The sequence below is a fragment of the Geotrypetes seraphini genome, chromosome 6, assembly GCF_902459505.1.
Source record: "Geotrypetes seraphini chromosome 6, aGeoSer1.1, whole genome shotgun sequence".
NCBI classification, from domain to species: Eukaryota; Metazoa; Chordata; class Amphibia; order Gymnophiona; family Dermophiidae; genus Geotrypetes; species Geotrypetes seraphini.
This window is the reverse complement of record NC_047089.1, coordinates 66,859,788-66,878,479: the sequence shown is the minus strand read 5'-3', so window position 1 is coordinate 66,878,479 and position 18,692 is coordinate 66,859,788. Positions and strand designations below refer to the sequence as shown.

General features: G+C 42.3%; 1 protein-coding gene across 1 annotated transcript in view; it reads left to right on the top strand.

Moving 5' to 3' along the window:
* SERP2 (stress associated endoplasmic reticulum protein family member 2) overlaps positions 1–17,749 on the top strand; it is a 40,091-nt gene extending 22,342 nt beyond the window's left edge. Inside the window, exon 3 of the mRNA XM_033950613.1 lies at positions 17,398–17,749. Coding sequence (XP_033806504.1) covers positions 17,398–17,438 — 41 coding nt within the window. The 3' untranslated portion in view covers positions 17,439–17,749. The remainder of the gene's footprint in view (positions 1–17,397) is intronic.
* The last annotated feature ends 943 nt before the right edge of the window (positions 17,750–18,692 follow it).

Sequence of the window (18,692 nt, the reverse complement as noted above, 5' to 3'; positions counted from 1 at the left end):
TATTTGATTCAATTCCCTCTTTAACATATAGCGCAACTCTCTCCCCTCCAATTTGATCTACTCTATCATTGCGATATAATTTGTACCCCGGTAAGACAGTGTCTCATTGATTGTCCTCCTTCTACCAGGTCTCTGAGATGCCTATTATATCAACCTCTTCATTCAGTGATATATACTTTTTTAGGCTTCTAGTATTTGTATACAGACACTTCACATTGTGTTTTTTCCTTGTATCTACAGGCTGTTAAGAAGATGGCAGAGATAATTTGTGTCCTTTACTCTGCCTTCCACTTAAACATTACATTACTGTTTTCTATCCCACCAATACCTTTCAGTTCTAGACGGTATACAAAAAGGAATTGGTCTGGGCATTCCCAGGGAGCTTACAAAGTTGATAGATAGAATGAACTTACCGAATTGATGGATAGCATGAGCGATGGGATCTGGGAAAGGGTTTATAAGGTTTTAGTTAGATCATTTGACAAATTTTTTGAAAAGCACAGTTTTCTGTTCTTTCCTGAATGTTTTGTAGTTGGTCATCTTGGTTAGTAGCTTGGAGAAGTGGTAGTCTATTTTAACTGCTCTGGTGGCTAGTAGTTTGTCATATCATTTTTTGCTTTGTATGCGTTTTGCAGGGGGATGGGTGAAGAGAGCCTGCGTTCTCTTTGGTCTTGATATGTTATTGCTGATTGGGTGGTTGTTTAGGAAGCTAGGACTAGTTCCATTTAGGGCTCTGAAGAGGGTACAGTAGAATTTGTATTGTATGCATGCTTGTATTGTGAACCAATGTGAGTCTTGGAAAGCAATGGTAATGTGATTGTATTTTTTTCAGCATATATATCAATCTGAGAACTGTGTTTTGCACCATTTGTAATTGTTTTAAAGTGTAGGCAGGGCATAATAGGTATAGGATGTTACAGTAGTCCAGGAGTCCCAGGATTAGCGCTTGGACTATGAGTCTGAAATGTTCTATGTTGAAGTATTTTCTGATTTTTCTTAGGTTGTACACTCCTGGCTTTCTTTCACCATTATTGAACTCCCTAAATATCCTGTTTCAATTGTATCCTTCAATGATACTCCACACTGAACCATCCGCTCCTGGGTGACTGTTGGCTTTCCCACCCAATCTTAGTTTAAAAACTGCTCTATCTCCTTTTTAAACGTTAGTTCCATCCCCTTTCCCAGAAGGTCGCCCGGTTCCTAACAAATCTAAACCCCTCATCTAGGCACCATTGTCTCAACCATGCACTGAAGCTTTGAAGCTCTGCTTGCCTTTTGGGTTTGCATGTGGAACAGTGAGCATTTCTGAAAATGCTACCCTGGAGAATCTGGATTTCAGCTTTCTACCTAAGAGTCTATGTTTGGCTTCCAGAACCTCCCTCCCACATTTTCCTATATCATTGGTACCTACATGAACCAAAACAGCTGGTTCCTCCCCAGCACTATCTAAAATCCAAGCTCAGTGACGTGAGGTCCACCACCTTTGCACCAGGCAGGCAAATGACTAAGTGATCCTCACGCCCACCAGCTACCCAGCTATCTACATGCCTAATGATCGAATAACCAACTACAATAGCTATCCTAACCCTTCCCTCCTGGGAAGAAGCCTCTGAAGACTCATCCTTGGTGCAAGAGGATATTGTATCCTCTGGTGGGTAGGTCCTGGCTATGGGATTATTTCCTACTTCACCAGGATGATACTCTCTTTTTAGAAGATCTTCCTTCTTCAAGGCAGCAAAGAGACTGCCAGGCTGGAGGTGGGATTTCTCTACAATGTCCTTGTAGGTCTACTTTATGTCCTTCTCTGTATCCCTCAGTTCCTCCAAATCTGCTACTCTAGCCTCAAGGGAACAAACTCAGGCCCTGATGCTCAAAAGCTTTCTGTGATAGTAAGTCGTTAAAGCACTCTTCCTGGCACAGAAAGCTGCCCTGCTGATGCACAAAAGGATTCTCTGTGGCTGCTACCAATCATTGTAGCAGTTACTGAGAATCCTATGTTAATGCATTACAAGGAGCTTATTAGTATTCTAATGAGCATGCTGTATGCACAGTAGGGAAACCTGTTGCTTTCCATGCAGACTTTAACGAAAAGGTCTGAGCTGTCACAGACTTACTTTTAGGTCAGTGCCTGAGCGCTGATTGGCTTTGACAGCAGAATCTGCCATTAAAGGCCACAACACACACACAAAAAAAGATCCCCCATCTCTCCCTCCCACCCTGCGATTGCCTCAGTCCATGCCCCTGCCTGTCCCTCCTCACACTGAGCCCCCCACCAGCCTGGGATACCCAACACCCCCCACAACTCTGTACCTTTTTTCCAAGTCAACAGGAGGGATGCCCACGCCTGCCCGACGGATCCCTTCACTAGCCCAGGACCCCCATCCCCTCGACAACCCCATACCTTTTGGTTGAAAATCCGGCAGGAGAAATGTCCACTCCCTTCCATCAGCAGGCTAGCCTCTTCAAAATGGCAGGTCTTCCTCTTCCCGGTGCATCCTAGATGCACCAGGAAAGGCCTAAGTCCCTGATTGGCTCAGATGTCTCAGGCCCCTCCCTGGTGCATTGGAAAGGAGAAAGCCCGCCATTTTGAAGAGGTGGGCCTGGAGGGAGTGGGCAGCCCTTCTGCTGGATTTTCAACCAAAAGGTGTGTGTGTTTGAGAGAATGGGCATCTATCCTGCTGACTTGGTATGGTATGGGGTGGTTGTCCCTGCAGCATCGGGGGGAATATCCCATCCCTGTGGTAGGAAGGAATGGGCATTCCTCCTGCAAATTTTTTTTTTTTAAATTGCACCCATTAAAAAAAGTTGCTCTCCCTATCCCGATCAACTGAGCAGCAGGACTCCTTGAGGCTGATAGCAGCTGAGTCGACTGGGGAATCCCCGAACAACTGAGAAACAGGTGAAGCCCTGAAGCTGCCGGTGGCTTTGGGGAATCTTGCAGCTCAGTTGATTGAGGCAGGAGAGTGGAGCTGTGCCTAGAGATTTCTCTTCTAAGCAATCACCAGGCACAGTTCCTCCTCTCTTTACTGTTGAGTCTCTGCATGAATAGCATGCATATAATTTGCATGCTACTTTGTTGAGCATTACCAGTATAAAAAAAATCGCTCCCACCACGGTATTTTTTACTGTGGTGTCAGAGCTTTGTGCATCTGGGCCTCATTCTCTGAGAGCTAGGAGTTCTTTGCAGTGAGCACACACATATAACTTCTCGCTAACTGGGAGATAATTATTCATGTGACGCTCTGCAAAAGGCTAGATAGCACCTCGCTTGCTACTAGACTTGTCTGCATCCTAGTATTATTAAGTATTATTGAGCTGTTTTATTGAGTATTATTGAGCTTTTTAATTAAACCTTGTTAAGATACTATGGGCCAGATTCTCAAAACTTAACACGGTCTCTAAACCGGTCCAGCACGTACTTTAGCAGCAGATTATCAAAACGGCTAATCGTGGCCTTTTCCGAGTTTTCAGATACTGCCATGCAAATGAAGTACAATGAGGTCATTAATACTAAAATGAGCACTCCGAGCGATTCTCTATCATCGCCGAATGATTCCCTAACCTCGTTGTGCCACATCTGCAGCCAAAATTTGCCGACAGGTCTGAGCTGTCGTAGCCTTACTTTCTGATCAGTGTCTGAGCGCTGATTGGCTCAGGTACTGACTGGAAAGTAAGGGTTGACAGCTCAGAGCCCCCACGCAAATTAAAATAAAAACAAACCCCAAATTGAAGATCGGCAGGAGAGATACTCACTCTCTCCTGCTGTGTCGCACAATCATCCACTGCTAACCCCCCTCTGTGCAGCAGGAGAGATGCCCACTCTTTCCCACCGTCGCCCCCCCCCCCTTTAATTTCCCCCATGCTCCAAGTCTAGGGCACAGAGGGAATTGTCAGGGGGGTTTGGTGATGGCAGGAGAGAGGGGGTATCTCTCCCGCTTTGGGGGGATGTAGAGTCAGGGGGCACAGGGGAAGTTGATGGGGGGGGTTGGACGACGGTGAGAGAGAGTGTGTGTAGAGTCAGGGGTATGGGGGGAATTGTCAGGGGGATTGGGCAAGGTTGTGCGACATGGTAGGAGAGTGGGCATCTCTCCTGCTAATCTTTGATATATATATATTTTAATGTGGGTGTATTCTGTGCATGTGCTGATTGCTACCACCAGCGACTCATCTCAAGTAAATTTAGCGAGCCTACGCACCGCAAACCTCATTTACATGTGCTGTTTTTGGAGAATGATTTGCCTTTTTAAAATCGTTACAAGAACAGCTTCAACACTGGCCATCATTTTTTACCGCAAAGCTTTGAGACCAAGCCACAGACCCTCCTCTCCTCTCAGAAAGAAGGCTACCTTGGGCTTTTCCTCTCTCTCTCTAGGTTTGATTTTTAGGGGAATGCAACAAACAGACCCTTTGAAGCTAACACAGTAATTAGATTACCTTGGTGACCTTTACAGCTACTCTACCTAATTCAGGTCAGAAGCACTGCTCCCTGCTCTTTATGGTAAAGAACAGAAACTAACTAGTTGTTCCTTTGTTTTAAACAGAAAGCTTGAGCTGTGCTCCTAACTGTAATGCTCTGCTAAAACACTCCATATTTAAAATTATTGGAAAAGGATTGTATACAATATTATTAGCTAGTTCTAAAGATTTTTTTAAAATTTGCTTTTAAATATTACATTGTAAATAACAACTAAGATATAGCCACATTTTACAATCAAACAAAGAACAGAAAAAATGTAAGCATATTAGTCTATGTTAAGGTATCCATGGAACCTTATAGCAAAATCAAATTCAAACAGCACTTTACATGGCAGTGGCATTACTAATATTGAAAGCCCTATTTCTCTGCTATCTGAACAGTAGCAACAGAAAACTCATGTACAAATGTGGAAAGATGAGTGAGATCAAGGAAAATATATGAATTATTCCCAAAAGTTACCAGACACTTGCAGGGGAATTTAAGGAAAAAAGTAGTCCCCAAAGCTAAAAGCTTAGGCTTCAGCTTTAAAAAGGTTTTTCTTTGTAACTGTGTCAGTCTGGCAACATATGGAAAAATCATGATTGGTTTGTCCATAAAATGGAACATTCTTTTTCAAAAAATAAGTTTTCAACACTTTATTTTTATGTTCTTCTAAAAGAAAAGATACCAACAATGTAGCTCTCAGGGCTCCTGTTACAAAGCTATGGTTGAGATTTATACCACAGGCCGGTGAGGTAAATGCTCCTATGCTCATAGAAAGTTTCAAGTTTATTTAAAAATTTGATTCAATCACAATATTATATTTCAAAGTGATGTACAAATTAAAAATCGGGGTACAAACAAAACTCAATACTCACTAGACTAAGACAGAACAAGACGAACATAGGGAAAGACCTCTGTTGGACACAAAAAATAAGTGAAGGGGATATTCAGCAGCCTCACATTATGAGCCCTTGAAACATTTTCTATTTAAAGATGTAAAACTAAACTTTCACTGCTGCTGAGGCTGCTTGACAAGACAAAGGGCTAGAAGCACTAAAGCACATGTGTCAAACACAAGGCCTGCGGGCCGAATCCAGCCTGATTGGCTGTTTTATGTGGCCCGTGGCAGTGCTCCCAAACTTCCCATTCTCACAGCCCAGCATGTCTCCCCTCCCACACTGGTCCGATGTCGCTGTCACGCTGAAAAATCTGCCGGCCTTGTCAGCGATTCAGCAATGTTATCTGTGGTTCCCCTTCCTGTTTTCCATCTGCTGTGGTGGTCTACCTGGCAGAAACAGGATGTTGCGCGTCATTGGAGACAGACCACGGCAGACAGAAAGCAGGAAGGGGAGCCGTGGACAACGTTACTGAATCACTGCTGAGGCTGGCAGATTTTTCAGCATGACGGTGACATCGAACCTGCATGGGAGAGAACACATTCTGGGCTGTGAGGAGAGAGGGACCGGCGCAGGAGGGAAGCCATGCTGGGATATGAAGAGAGAGAAAGATGAAGGGAGAGAAGTTGGACCTGGGATGGTGTGGAGGAAGAGGGAAAGAGATATTTGAAAGGAGAACTGTTGGGAAGAGAAATGGAGAAATGGTGGACCCGGGGTGGGGGTAGCGAGGGAGGCAGGTAGACAGAGGGAGAGATGGGATGGGGGCAGTTGGGAAGAGAAAGGGAGAGAAGTTGGATCTGGGAATGGAAGGGAGGGAGATATGTTAGGCCTGGGGGTGGAAGTGAGAGAGAAATGCAGCATCTCTTTTTCCTGCCATCTCATTGTTCAGCATCAAGGGGGGAGGGAAGAAAAACAACAGAAAATAGAGGGAGCAAAATGTTGGACCGAGGAGGAGAGTAGACAGAAGGAAATTGAAGGCTGGGAAAGGAGTGAGATGGGAAATGGGAGAGCTAGGGACTGAGAGGAGATGGAGAATTGAGAGGTAGCTGAAAATTTAAAAAGAAGGTTGAGAAAGAGGGCAAGATTTGAGTAGACAGAGGCAAAAAGGAAAAGAAAAAGTTAAGAAAGCTGAATGGGAAAAATCAATATGTTGGAGACAGGCATAAGGAGGCAATGGAAGAAGAGAGAAGAGGAGGAAAAATGGACAGCAGATACTGGAAAGAAAATTAGTAGAAGATAGACAAAAAGCAGAAAGAGAAACTGGGACCAAGATGATGGAAAAGCAAAATGACCAGACAACAAAAGGTAGAAAAAATAATTTTATTTTCTATTTTGTGATTACAATATGTCAGTTTTGAAATGTGTATCGTGCCACCCTCTCTGAAATGTGTATTCTGCTTCTCACTTTCTCCAAGATTCTCATGAGGGGGGAGGGATGAGGCGATCGTGAAGGGAGGGAGCAGCACCGGTGGCCTTGGGGGAGCAACAAAGCCGGTTCCCGGGGTCGGATGCTTGCAAATCGAGTCAATGCTCGGTTTGCGAGTTACAGTTTGTTCGAGTGTTTTGCTCGTCTTGCAAAACACTCGCAAACCACGTTACTCGCAAACTGAGGTTTGACTGTACTTCTAATAAGATTAAGGGCTAGATTCACTAAGGACACCGATCACTTTGTGACCCCGACCCAATTCACTAACCTTCTTCCCGCACTCGATCCGATCTGCGCATGCAAAGTTGCTTGGCCTCTATTCACTAAACAAAATTCAGGAACACTGACTGAGCTAGCCGATCAAGAAGAAGCGACTGCTGAGGACCAGTCGCCCTGACTCTTCGGCCTTTCAAGTTCAAGTTTCAAGTTTGACCTTTATTTGATGAATCGCTTATAACAATATCTAAGCGATGTACAGTGTTAAAAACCATCAGAATGTGGTAATACATTTAATTTACAATAGTCACTCAAAAGACATACAGAATTGGACGAACAGGAGGGGGTGGGAGGAAAGGGGAAAAGTTACACTGTTGTTCTTTGTTAGAAATTGACATCAAAGGGAAAGCACATTAGGTAATAATGGGTTAGGATGAGATGGGAAGAATATGGGAGCCTAAAAAGTGATATTTCATATGTCGAACGCGTCTTGAAATAAGTATGTTTTTAAAATTTTCTTAAACGCAACGAGGTCTGTTTCGTTTTTAATGAAATTTGGAAGGGAGTTCCATATTGAAGGGGCTTTTACAGAAAATATATCATTTCGTCTTGTGCCTATGACTCTTAGCGAAGGGACTGAGAGCAATTGTGATGAAGAGGATCTTAAAGAACGAGAAGATTTGTGTGGGACAATCATTTTTGCAATATATTGAGGTTCACTGAAAGTCAATGTTTTGTAAACCAGAAATAAAATTTTAAACGTAATTCGATGGGTTATAGGAAGCCAGTGTGATTTAATTAGTAAGGGGGTAACATGGTCAAATTTCTTTGCGTTATGAATTAATTTGACTGCTGTATTTTGGATGATTTGGAGACGTCTATTTTCTTTTTGAGTTATGTTGATTAGAAGAGAATTGCAGTAGTCCACCCCAACTCTCCTGCCCTTGCCACCCCGACTCTCCTGCCTTTGCTGCCCTTCCCTGCAGCTTGAACTCATGGTTTTAATCCACTTTAAACCCGTGGGTTAAAGCCACAGGCTCGGGAGTAAAAAGTCAAAAAATAAAAAAGCTAAATTTTCTTCACGGACAGCAAGTGCATGCACAGACCATCTACAGGCAAAGAAGATGGTCTGCACATGCATCAGGATCGCTCCCCAGCGATCCGTGTAGTCAGTGGGGGGCGTGCCTCCAATCGGCCTACTTTGCATGTGGGCGCGTTGTGACTCAGGTGCCCGGCCATGGATCCCCCATGGACCAGATGGGAAAAGGGAGGTTAGTGAATCTGGCCCTAAGTATCTTAATAAAAAATTTGGCCCATGACTTAGCCTGTCTTTTAGATTTCGGCCCCTTATGTGATTTGAGTTTGCTACCCCTGCACTCCAATCATCTCCAACCAATTTGACTTGTTTAGCAACTGATTTGCCGACCCTATGCACAAAATGGCTCACCACATGGTTTTCCATGTGGTCGTACATTCTTCGATTCTGGCATGCAAATAGGTCATTGATATTAAAACCAGGCATCCACTTGATGCCCTAATCTTGCATGCGGATCAGTGTTACCAACCCGGAGCACTTGATAGGTCTAGCTGGACCTGTTAGTAACTGTGTTACTGACAAGCTTGACTGTTTTTTTCATTTTTTTTCCATGGGCACAGATAACATAAGAACATAAGAAATGCCTTCACCGGATCAGACCTTAGGTCCATCTAGTCCGGTGACCCGCACACGCGGAGGCCAAGCCAGGTGTTTCCTGATGAAGATCTTGTTTACCTGTATCCCTCAATGTGCCCATAAAACAAAATGTCATATCATACCGATGACCCCCCCACTCCCGATGAATGAACCCGGTATGAAAAAATTGGCAGGAGGGATGCCCATTCCCTCCTACTCGCAAGCCCACCATTCCAAAATGGGAGGCCTTCCTCTTCCATTTGCATCCTGGGATTCACGGAGGGGGCCTTTAAGTCCTGATTGGCTCAGACACCTAAGGCCCCAGCAGGTTGTGAGGGAGGGATAGGACCCCTGAAAGACAGGGAAGCTGCTGAGGAGGGGATAGAGCTGAAATATATTGATGGCTGAACCATATCAGCACTCTGTAGATGTAAATCTATAGGTCCCTTAACAGCAGAAGCTGTAACAAAGCTTTTCTTCCCTCCTTTTCATTTCCCCTTGAGTGGGGCAAAGTATACATTCCTCACTCCTCTTGACTCTTAAAGGGCTCCAAAGAGGCAGACAAGGATGGCACTTTATCCACAGTGAAAGCCTCACTCCAGGAATCTGACTCAGGTTGTCCTTCTTACTGCCTGCACCAAATGGCAGTAGCTCTGATAGAATACACTCTACTGAGACAGGGACAAAACTTTATCCACAGGGAGGGCCTCACTCTGGGAAGCTGAGCTCGGTCAACCTTCTCATGCAGTAGCTTTGATGGAATGCCAACTAGTTCTAAAGTTTGTTTTTCTTTTTTTAATGAAGACTAAGCCAGACCCTACTATGCCTGCTAGAGACTATCTCTAGCAGAAAGTTTAAGTTTAGAAACTATAAAACTACAAAAGGCTTTTATACTATGGAAATTAGCTAAGTTAAGTTTGCTCTTAAGATCTAAACTGTCTTTATAAAGGAACCTACAATTTATCCCTAAAATTATCAAAGTACAGAGCAAAATAATGTATACTTTCCCAGAGAAATGTCCTCTTCTCTATACTGGGCCTAATTATAGGTTGGGCTAGCCCCTGAGTCACATTGTTAGAATACCTGTGCCATCTTTTTACTCACCTGAGACTACTACTAAGTATTAGTCCCTCAATCAAGCCACTTATCTATGTTTTTTACTCTCCACACCCCTTGCTGTTTTATCCCTGTCTGGGAGTTATCATATGCTTTTTTCCATTTTTCTTCCATGCTACACCCTTGGTCCTCATTTGTAAAAGATGTGTGCTTCACTTGACCCCTAGTAGAGCCACAGCTGCTACTTACAGTCCATACACTTCAGAGTCCCAAAAAGGGTTGGTTCAACAAATTCCTCTTACCATATTGGTGTTAGTTTTGTGGGCTAATGCCAGATCCTGCAGGGGAACTCCAATTCAGACCAAGTTTGATACACCAGCAGTTTTGTTCTTATTGGCAAATAACATTATCTTGCCTGCCACCATGTGGACTGTCTTCTCCTAACTAGAGATCAGAATTGATGGAGTGCTAGATGGCTGATTCTGACCTGGTCTAGACTTGGTCTTGTTCCCCAACAGGATCACTGTCACCACTTTAGCTGTCCCATACTACAACTCTCTTACTTTCCTATCAGGTTCACCTGTATAGGGCAAAATAACCATTAAGGGGATTCTCAATCCATTCCCCGCCAGAGACAACTATGAAAGTCACCTGCTCAGATTCCTTGGAGAAAGAGAAAGTAGTCCTATAACACTGGGCTAATAAAGATCATCCTGAAAGGAGTCTAAACTAGGAGAGACATATATGAGTCTTGGCCCAAGGTACAGCACAAAGAGCCTGTACCCTGGAGCTTAGGACCTTTAGAAAGGGCCATTCCCAAGAAGGACATGGAAGCAGCAGATCTGGGAATAAGGTCTTGAGCCCTTGTCCAAGGTCATAAGACCATGTTTTTCTTAGAGGACAAAAGGATTTCTCCCCCCCCCCCAAAAAAAAAAAATTGGGAGAAACAAATTTTGTTTTTAGGATAATCATTAAAGGGCCCCTGAGCTGACTCTGACCTAAATAGCCAGATATCAGAATGTAGTACCCCTTGACCAACAGGTAACTGGGGCCATAATTAGCCCACCGGTAGAGAGTCTGAAGCTGTCAGTGGGGGATCAAGGATAACAAATCTGGTAGTAATCCTTGGATAGGGTTAGCAGATATCCAGATTTACCTGGACATGTCCTCTTTTTAGAGGACTGTCTGGATGTGCAGGCCAGAAGCAGTGGCAGCATACAGGGTTCAAATTTTTTAAAGTTACAGCTGAGACTGAGAGACCTGCAAATCTCTTCATGCAGATAAAGGAGACAGTATGGAGGCAGAGCAGCCTGCTCTGGGGTATTTTCCCCTGCCCCCACCTACCTCCTCTGGCTATGCTGAAATTGAATCTTCGAGCTAGCCAGCAGTAGCAGCCAGGTGAGCCTGCAGCTGATGTTGGCCTGTCCAGGAAGCCTTCTCTCTGGAGTGATTCCCTGTTTTCACATAGGCAGAATGCTCTAGAGAGAAGGCTTCCAGGACAGGCTAACAGCAGCAGGCTCACCTCTTTCCTGTTGCCGGGTGGTCTAAAGATTAAATTTTGGTGAGGAGGTAGGTAGGAGACAGGGGACAGAGAGAAACATTGTCCCATGGGGGGAGGGGGTTGGAGGGAGGAACAGAGGAGAGAGGGGGTTGGAGGGAGGAACAGAGAAGAGAAAGAGAAGCACTCACAGGAGTGGAGGGAGGAAAGAGAGAAGCACTCGCGAGGGAGATGGGTTGTGGAGAGAGAGAGAGAAGCACTTATGGGGAAGGAAGGAAGGGAGAGAGAAACACCTGCGGTGGGGGGAGAGAGAAGCAAGTACCTATGGGGGAGTTGGAGGGAGGGAAAGAGAGAGAAACAGGCACCCACAGGGGGATGGAGGGAGAAAGAGAGAAGCATCTGCGGGAGCGGGGGTTGGAGGGAGGGAGAGAGAAGCACCCACGGGGGGAGGAGAGTTGTGGAGAGAGAGAAAAGCTCCTTCAGGGGAGGGAGAGAGAGAGAGAGAAGCAAGCACCCACAGAGGGGGGAAGGGAGAGAGAAGCAAGCAGCCATGGGGGGATTGGAGGGAGGGAGAGATAGAGAAGCACCCACAGAGAGGGATGGAGGGAGGGGGAGAGAAAAAGAGAGAGAGAGAGAGACCTTTAAAAAATACTGTAAATTGACCTACACACCACCAAAAGGGGAGGAAAAAGATCTCAGAAACCATAACACTGTACCTTATGAATTATAGTGCTTGTGATTATGCTCCAGTCAATTATTTATACATACTACCATAAACTGTACTTAGTTTGCAATACTCATTTCATTAGGCCAATCCAGCTTCTTCAGGGGTCATGACTTAAACATTAGGGCAAACTTTTATCTCTATAAAAATTCACAGTAAAAACTTCCAAGTACAGGATGTGGAAGACAGAACAAACAGACTAATATGTCAGTGATCTCAAGACATGTATGCATAATACAGCATAAAAATCAAACAATACATATGTATGTCTATGTCATATCTAATTTGTCTTCACAACATTATTAGCTTATACAGTACAATACACTATCTTATATACTGCAATTTTCTGCAAGGAATCTATGTGGTTTACAAAAGATTTAGAACATGTCCATCAGTTACATTGTTCACCGCAGTATTGGTTTAGGTAGAAGGGGAAGGGTAAGAAAGTATCTATAGTGAAAATAAATACGGTATCTTTAGTTTCTTTCGGAATTTAAGGTAGTTGTTGGGTTTTCTTAGGCTTATTGGCAGTTTGTTCCAAATGAGAGGTCCTTGGTATTCGAAGTTTCAAATGTCTTCTTTCACCGTACTTGCTGAGGAAATGGGGAGGATAGTTTGTAGTGTTGTGTAGTACGTGAGTTGAAGAAAGAGTGTGGAACTTTAATGCTAGCAGTTAGTCCCTCTGCGCTCTCGCTGTAGATTGCTTTGTGGACCAATGTAGATTATCTTGAACTGGATCCTTTTTTTCATCGGTAGCCAATGTAGTTTCTCTAATAGTGAACTTGTCTTCTCATATCGGCTCCTTTTTAGAATTAGTCTTGCAGTTGTGTTTTCTAGCAGTTGCAGTCTCTTGCATTCCTTTTCTGTAATGCCATAATATAGTGAGTTGCAATAGTCTAGGTATGGTATTAGGACAGATTGTGCTACTGTCCTGAAGCTGGTTTCGGTTACGACTGGTCTTATTGTTCTCAGTTGTCTCATCTTAAAGAATAATTTTTTTCACTAATGAGGTAATGTGTGTATTGAAGGCTAAGTTGGAGTCTAGTGTGACTCCCAGGACTTTGGTATTTTCTAGGTGCTCGTAGCAAGTTGTAATCTCCAAACCATATATTCTTGTCTTATATTTGTTTAGTTTAAGAAAATTCCTCATCGTCCAAGTACTTAGGTCTTTGATGGTATTTTTCAGGTATGTTATGGTGCTATTGAAGGATTCTTTGGCTGTGCAGAGAATGAAGATATCATCTGCATAAGAGAAGATATGATTGTGGATCAAGAAAAGTTTATTCCCCAGTGTTCTTATTGATCTTCACAGACATTAACTTGTTCCTACACTCACTATCTTAAGCTCAGATTGCCATATTCAACAAATCACTCACTGTCACAATCTGTTAAAACAACTTGCCACGCTGTTGGGCTCAACTTATCATAACAACAAACCCCACGTATACATTCATTCTCACAATGTGTTAAGACTTCACACTCTTAAAAAACTTCAGTTCATAAGGTACTGTGTTATGGTTTCTGAGATTCTTTTTTCCCCCCTTTTGGTGTGTGTAAATCAATTTACAGTATTTTTAAAGATCTTTGTTTGCTAATATAATGTTGTAACTGAGACTGTTTACATCCTTATATTATGAGAGAAAAAGAAACATCCATGGAGGAGTTGGAGGGAAGGAGAGAGAGAAGCACTAAAAAGGTACAGAAGATGGGAAGGGGGCTAAGGAAATGGATGAAAGGTAGAGGCATGGGTGAGACTGGTGGTAAGTGTGGCAGGGGTGGGGGTGGGGGCAGTTTAAAGTATGAGAAGGGTCATGTGTCCTCTTTTTTTAACTGCACAAATGTGGTATCCCTATCTGTGTATTGAAATACATTTTTCGTTTCCACCACCTCCACTGGGAGGCTGTTCCATGTATTCACCCTTTCCATGAAAAAGTATTTTCTGAGATTACTTCTGAGTCTGTCTTTTCACTTTCATCCTATGCCCCACTCATTCAAGAGTTTCCTTTCAATTGAGACTCACTTCATTTGCATTTATGCCACATAGATATTTAAATGTCTCTGTCATATATCCCTTCTCCCACCTTTCCTCCAAAGTATACATATTGAGATCTTTAAGTCTGTCCCCAAATACTTTGTGATGAAGATCACCAACCATTTTAATAGCCACCCTCTGGACCGACTCCATCCTTTTCAAAGGTGCAATCTCTAGAATTGTACACAATATTCTAAATGAGGTTTTACCAGATTCTTATACAGGGCATCATTACCTCCTTTCCATTCTCTCTATATATCCAAGTATCCTCCTAATTTTAACCTTCAACTTTTCTACCCGTTTGTCCACCTTAAGATCATCACATACAATCATACCCAAGTCACACTCGTTTGTGCACAAATATTCTTCACCCCCTAAACCAGGGGTGTAAAAGTCCCTTCTCGAGGGCCACAATCCAGTCGGGTTTTCAGGATTTCCCCAATGAATATGCATGAGATCTATTAGCATACAATGAAAGTAGTGCATGCAAATAGATCCCATGCATATTCATTGGGAAAATCCTGAAAACCTGACTGGATTGCGGCCCTTGAGAAGGGACTTTGACACCCCTGCCCTAAACTGTATTGTTCTCTTGGGTTTTTGCAGCCCAAATTCATGACCCTACATTTTTAGCATTAAATCTTAGCTGCCAAATTCCAGACCATTCTTCAAGCTTCACTTGGTCATTGCACATGTTATCCAAAGGCAAAACTTATCAGCCAGTCCTTCAACAATATCACTTACAAATAAGTTAAAATGAACAGGCCCAAGAACTGAACCTTGCAGGACACCACTAGTAACATTCTCTTCCTCAGAGTGAGCTCCACTTACCTCTACTCTCTGTTGGCTTCTACTGAACCAGTTTCTAACCCAGTCTGTCACTTAAGGCCCATACCAAGGGCACTCAGTTTATTACAAGTCTATGTGGAACAGTGTCAAAGGCTTTGCTAAAATTTAAATATACATCTAGCACTCTCCCTAGATCCAATTTTCTGGTCATCCAGTCAAAGAAATTGATCTGATTTTTCTGACAAGATCTACCTCTAATAAAACCATGTTTCCTTGGGTCATTCCAGAAACTTCACTATTCTCTGCTTTAAAAGTGTTTCTATTAATTTACTTACCACAAAAGTAAGAATTACTAGCCTATAATTCCCTGCTTCTTCCTTGCTTCCATTTTTGTGGAGCGAGACCACATCTGCCCTTCTCAAGTTCTCCAGTACCATTCTGGACTCTAAAGAAGAATTGAAAAAGTTAGTGGAGGTACCAAAACTTCCCTAAGTTCCTTTCATACCCTGGCTTAGATGTATGACATCCAGTCTCATCTTTTTGTCTACCTTTAGTTTAGCTAGTTTCTCCAGAACACATTCCTCTGAAAATTATTCAGGGTCTACCACACCTCCATTCATTTCTATTTGTGTTTGTCTTCTGTGGTCCTGTTCCTAGTCCTTCAGCTGTAAACACAGAACAGAAATATTTGTTAAGAAATTTAGCCTTATCTTTATCAGCTCCTATGTATTCCTCCCATTCACCTCTGAGTCTTACAATGGCACATCCTCTTATCTTTAACATACCTAAAAAATGTCTTTTCCCCCTATTTTTACCATGTTGGCTATTTTTATTCCTGACTATTCTACCAGATTCTCTTAACTTTTTAAGATATTTTTGCCTATCTTTCTCTTTCTTTGATCTTTTGTATTTTATGAAGACTAACCTTTTTATTTACCTTTTCTGCTACTACTTTTGAGAACCAAAGCAGCTTTCTTTTCCTCTTACTTTTCTTACAAAATGGTTTGTTGTCCTTATAATGGCTCCTCAATGTAATCCCCCATCTGAACAAAGTTAGATTTTTTGAAGTTTAGAACCTTCGTTTTTGAATTAACCTTTTCTACACATGCCTTAATATCTGGTGATCACTGGATGCCAGATGATCACCCACTATAATATCAGAAACACCCTCCCCACTAATTCCAGTATGGCCCCATTCCACGTTGGTTCCATTACCAACTGATGAACAGTTCTTCCTGTAAAGAATCCAGGATCTTCCTACTTGTAGGGGATCCTACAATAAGGATACCTCAATCAACATCTGGCATATTAAAATCAACTATTAGTAGTACCTCCCCTTTTACAGCTATATTTTGAATGTCTTCCTTATCCTGTATATCTTGCCATTGTGTGGCTTTAATAGGATCTCTGACATAAAATGTCATTCCCCTTCCTTTTCTTCCTACCCTGTTTTTCCTAAATAGATTAAAGCTCTATATAACTATATTCCAGTCATGATTCTCCATGAATCAGCCTTTTCCATCACAGCTTCTAGATCCAGAACCTTATTTCCTTTTTGCTATTTGTGTAGAGATATTTAATGCTTCACTTACCTGGGGGCTTTAACTACCCATCCCTAATGTAACTAGTTTAAAGCCCTGTTCAGTAGGTTAGGCAAACTGCTGCTGAAGACACTTCTTCCCTTCTTTGATAGATGTACACCATCCCTGCTCAGCAACCTTTGGAAAATCATCCCAGGAAGCCAAAACGCTCTTGACGACACCATCCATGAAGCCATGCATTTATCTCCAGGATGCAAGCTTTTCTGCCTTGACCTGTACTATTGACAAGGAGATTGAAATACTGGAAACAAGTGGAGGGAAAGAGTTGGGAAGTGTGATCACTTCAGACCTCCCCAACAAGTCCCCACCAAGTAGCACCATAGGAGACCAGGAGGCAGTCTGGGATGAGGCTATAATGAAGAATTTTTTTTTTCTTTTCCCCAACATTTTAATTCATTACTACTCAGGAAGATTACCTCTGGCTCCCTCCCAAGAGTATTTGCCACAAACCACAGCCACAAAACCCCTAAAAAAATCACAAGGGAAGGAGGGGCAGGATGAGGGACCCAGCATTACTGGATTTATCATCCCTGGGCTCTGTAGATCAGCCTCCACCAATCTGACCCCTCTAGTCCCAAGAGGGAAAGGAAATCAGTCTCAAAGCACTGTTGTCCACAGTGTTTCCTGGACTTGGACTGTGCTCCACTGGGCCTACTCAAAATTGCTGCACTAGGTTACATATCTGCATCATCTGCTGGAGCCAGAGAAATACAGAGATGCTCCCCTGTAAGGGGAGTGGTCAGCTCTGAGCTGTTTTCTCTGGCATCATCTGCTAGCAGGAAGTCATAACCCACTGATTTGGACTAGGCTAGAATGGACAATAAGGAAAAAAAAATTTCAAAATATGAACAGGCTTTTTTCCTTTCTCCTTGTGCCATTGAACATTAGCATAGATCTATTAATCCAAGCACCTCTTATTTCCCTGTTTGCTATGTAATGTATATTCTGAAATTTTATAGTGGTACTCTACAATATTGTATTTATTGTACTTACCAGAGTTTTGACTAACCTCTCTTTTTATATTTCAGCCATCTTTCAGATCATCCAAAGTATCAGGATGGGCATGTGAGGATCTTACAGATTATGACATTTTTCTTGGTTTATTCCTATGGACCAGATAGAATTTCAACCCAGCACAAGCATGAAAACTCTTATTTGCACTGCCTGTACACTTCATTTTGGATGGCAAACTCCAATTATCTTTTTGTACTGGAGTGCATTCGTGTCTTGGCTGCCAAAACAGAAAAGGACATCTGGCTTTTCTACAGACTCAATGGCTTAACCACATTGGTTGGCTGCACCAGTTCTGTGTATTTGTTTAAACTCTTACCTAATGTGTAGGTGTCAATAGAGTGCTTATTTGTGTATAATATATGTACAATTTTGCTGTATGCTATTAGCTTATTTTGCAAATAAATATGGTAAATTATGTTAAGTCTGTCAATTATTTTTAATGTGATAAAATTAAACTATATACTTCATGTCATAGCATAAATCTCATATTAATCAAAGTCCAAAGAACTTTACCTTCCAATCACTCAAAACCATTTAACTCTCAAGACCTCAGCAGCTACACAGAATATGAAGACTTAAATTTAACCCTGAGATTTCGGTAACCAGCCTCCTCATTGGTCTTAAATTCTTCATAAAAATTTATGCTTTTTATCTTTTTAAGTTTTATTTCACAAAAGCTTGTCTCCTTTATATACTTTATCAATAAATAGCTTACTACTACTTCAAAAAGTACTCATTTTTTTATCAGACTTAGGAGCCCCTACGTCTGATAAAAATTGAGTACTTTTTGAAATAGTTCTAAGCTATTTATTAAAGTTTATACAGGAGACAGTTTTATGATATAAAAGTTAAAAAGATTAAAAAAACATAAATATTATGAAGAATATAAGACCAATGAGGTTGGCTACTAAGGGCTCCTTTTACGAAGCCACGTTAGGGGCTTTAGTGCGCATGACTTTTAATCATGCACTACCCTGCTCAAGAGGAGGCGATAGCGGCTAGAGCATATAGCGGTTTAGCGCGCGCTATTACATGCGTTAAACCGCTACCGCGGCTTCATAAAAGGAGCCCTAAAATTTCAGGGTTAAATTGAAGTCTTCATTTCCTGGGTGTAGCTGCTGAGGTCTTGAGAGTTAAATGGAAGGTAAAGTTGTTTGAACTTTGATGAATTATCTACTTTACCTTGTTGTTTGAAAGTGCCAAGAATAGAGTGATATACATATTAATTGCACTGTCATATTTACAGTAATTCAGAGTTTGGAAAAGTAGGTTTACACAGTTCTACAGATTTATAAAATTATCCACTCAG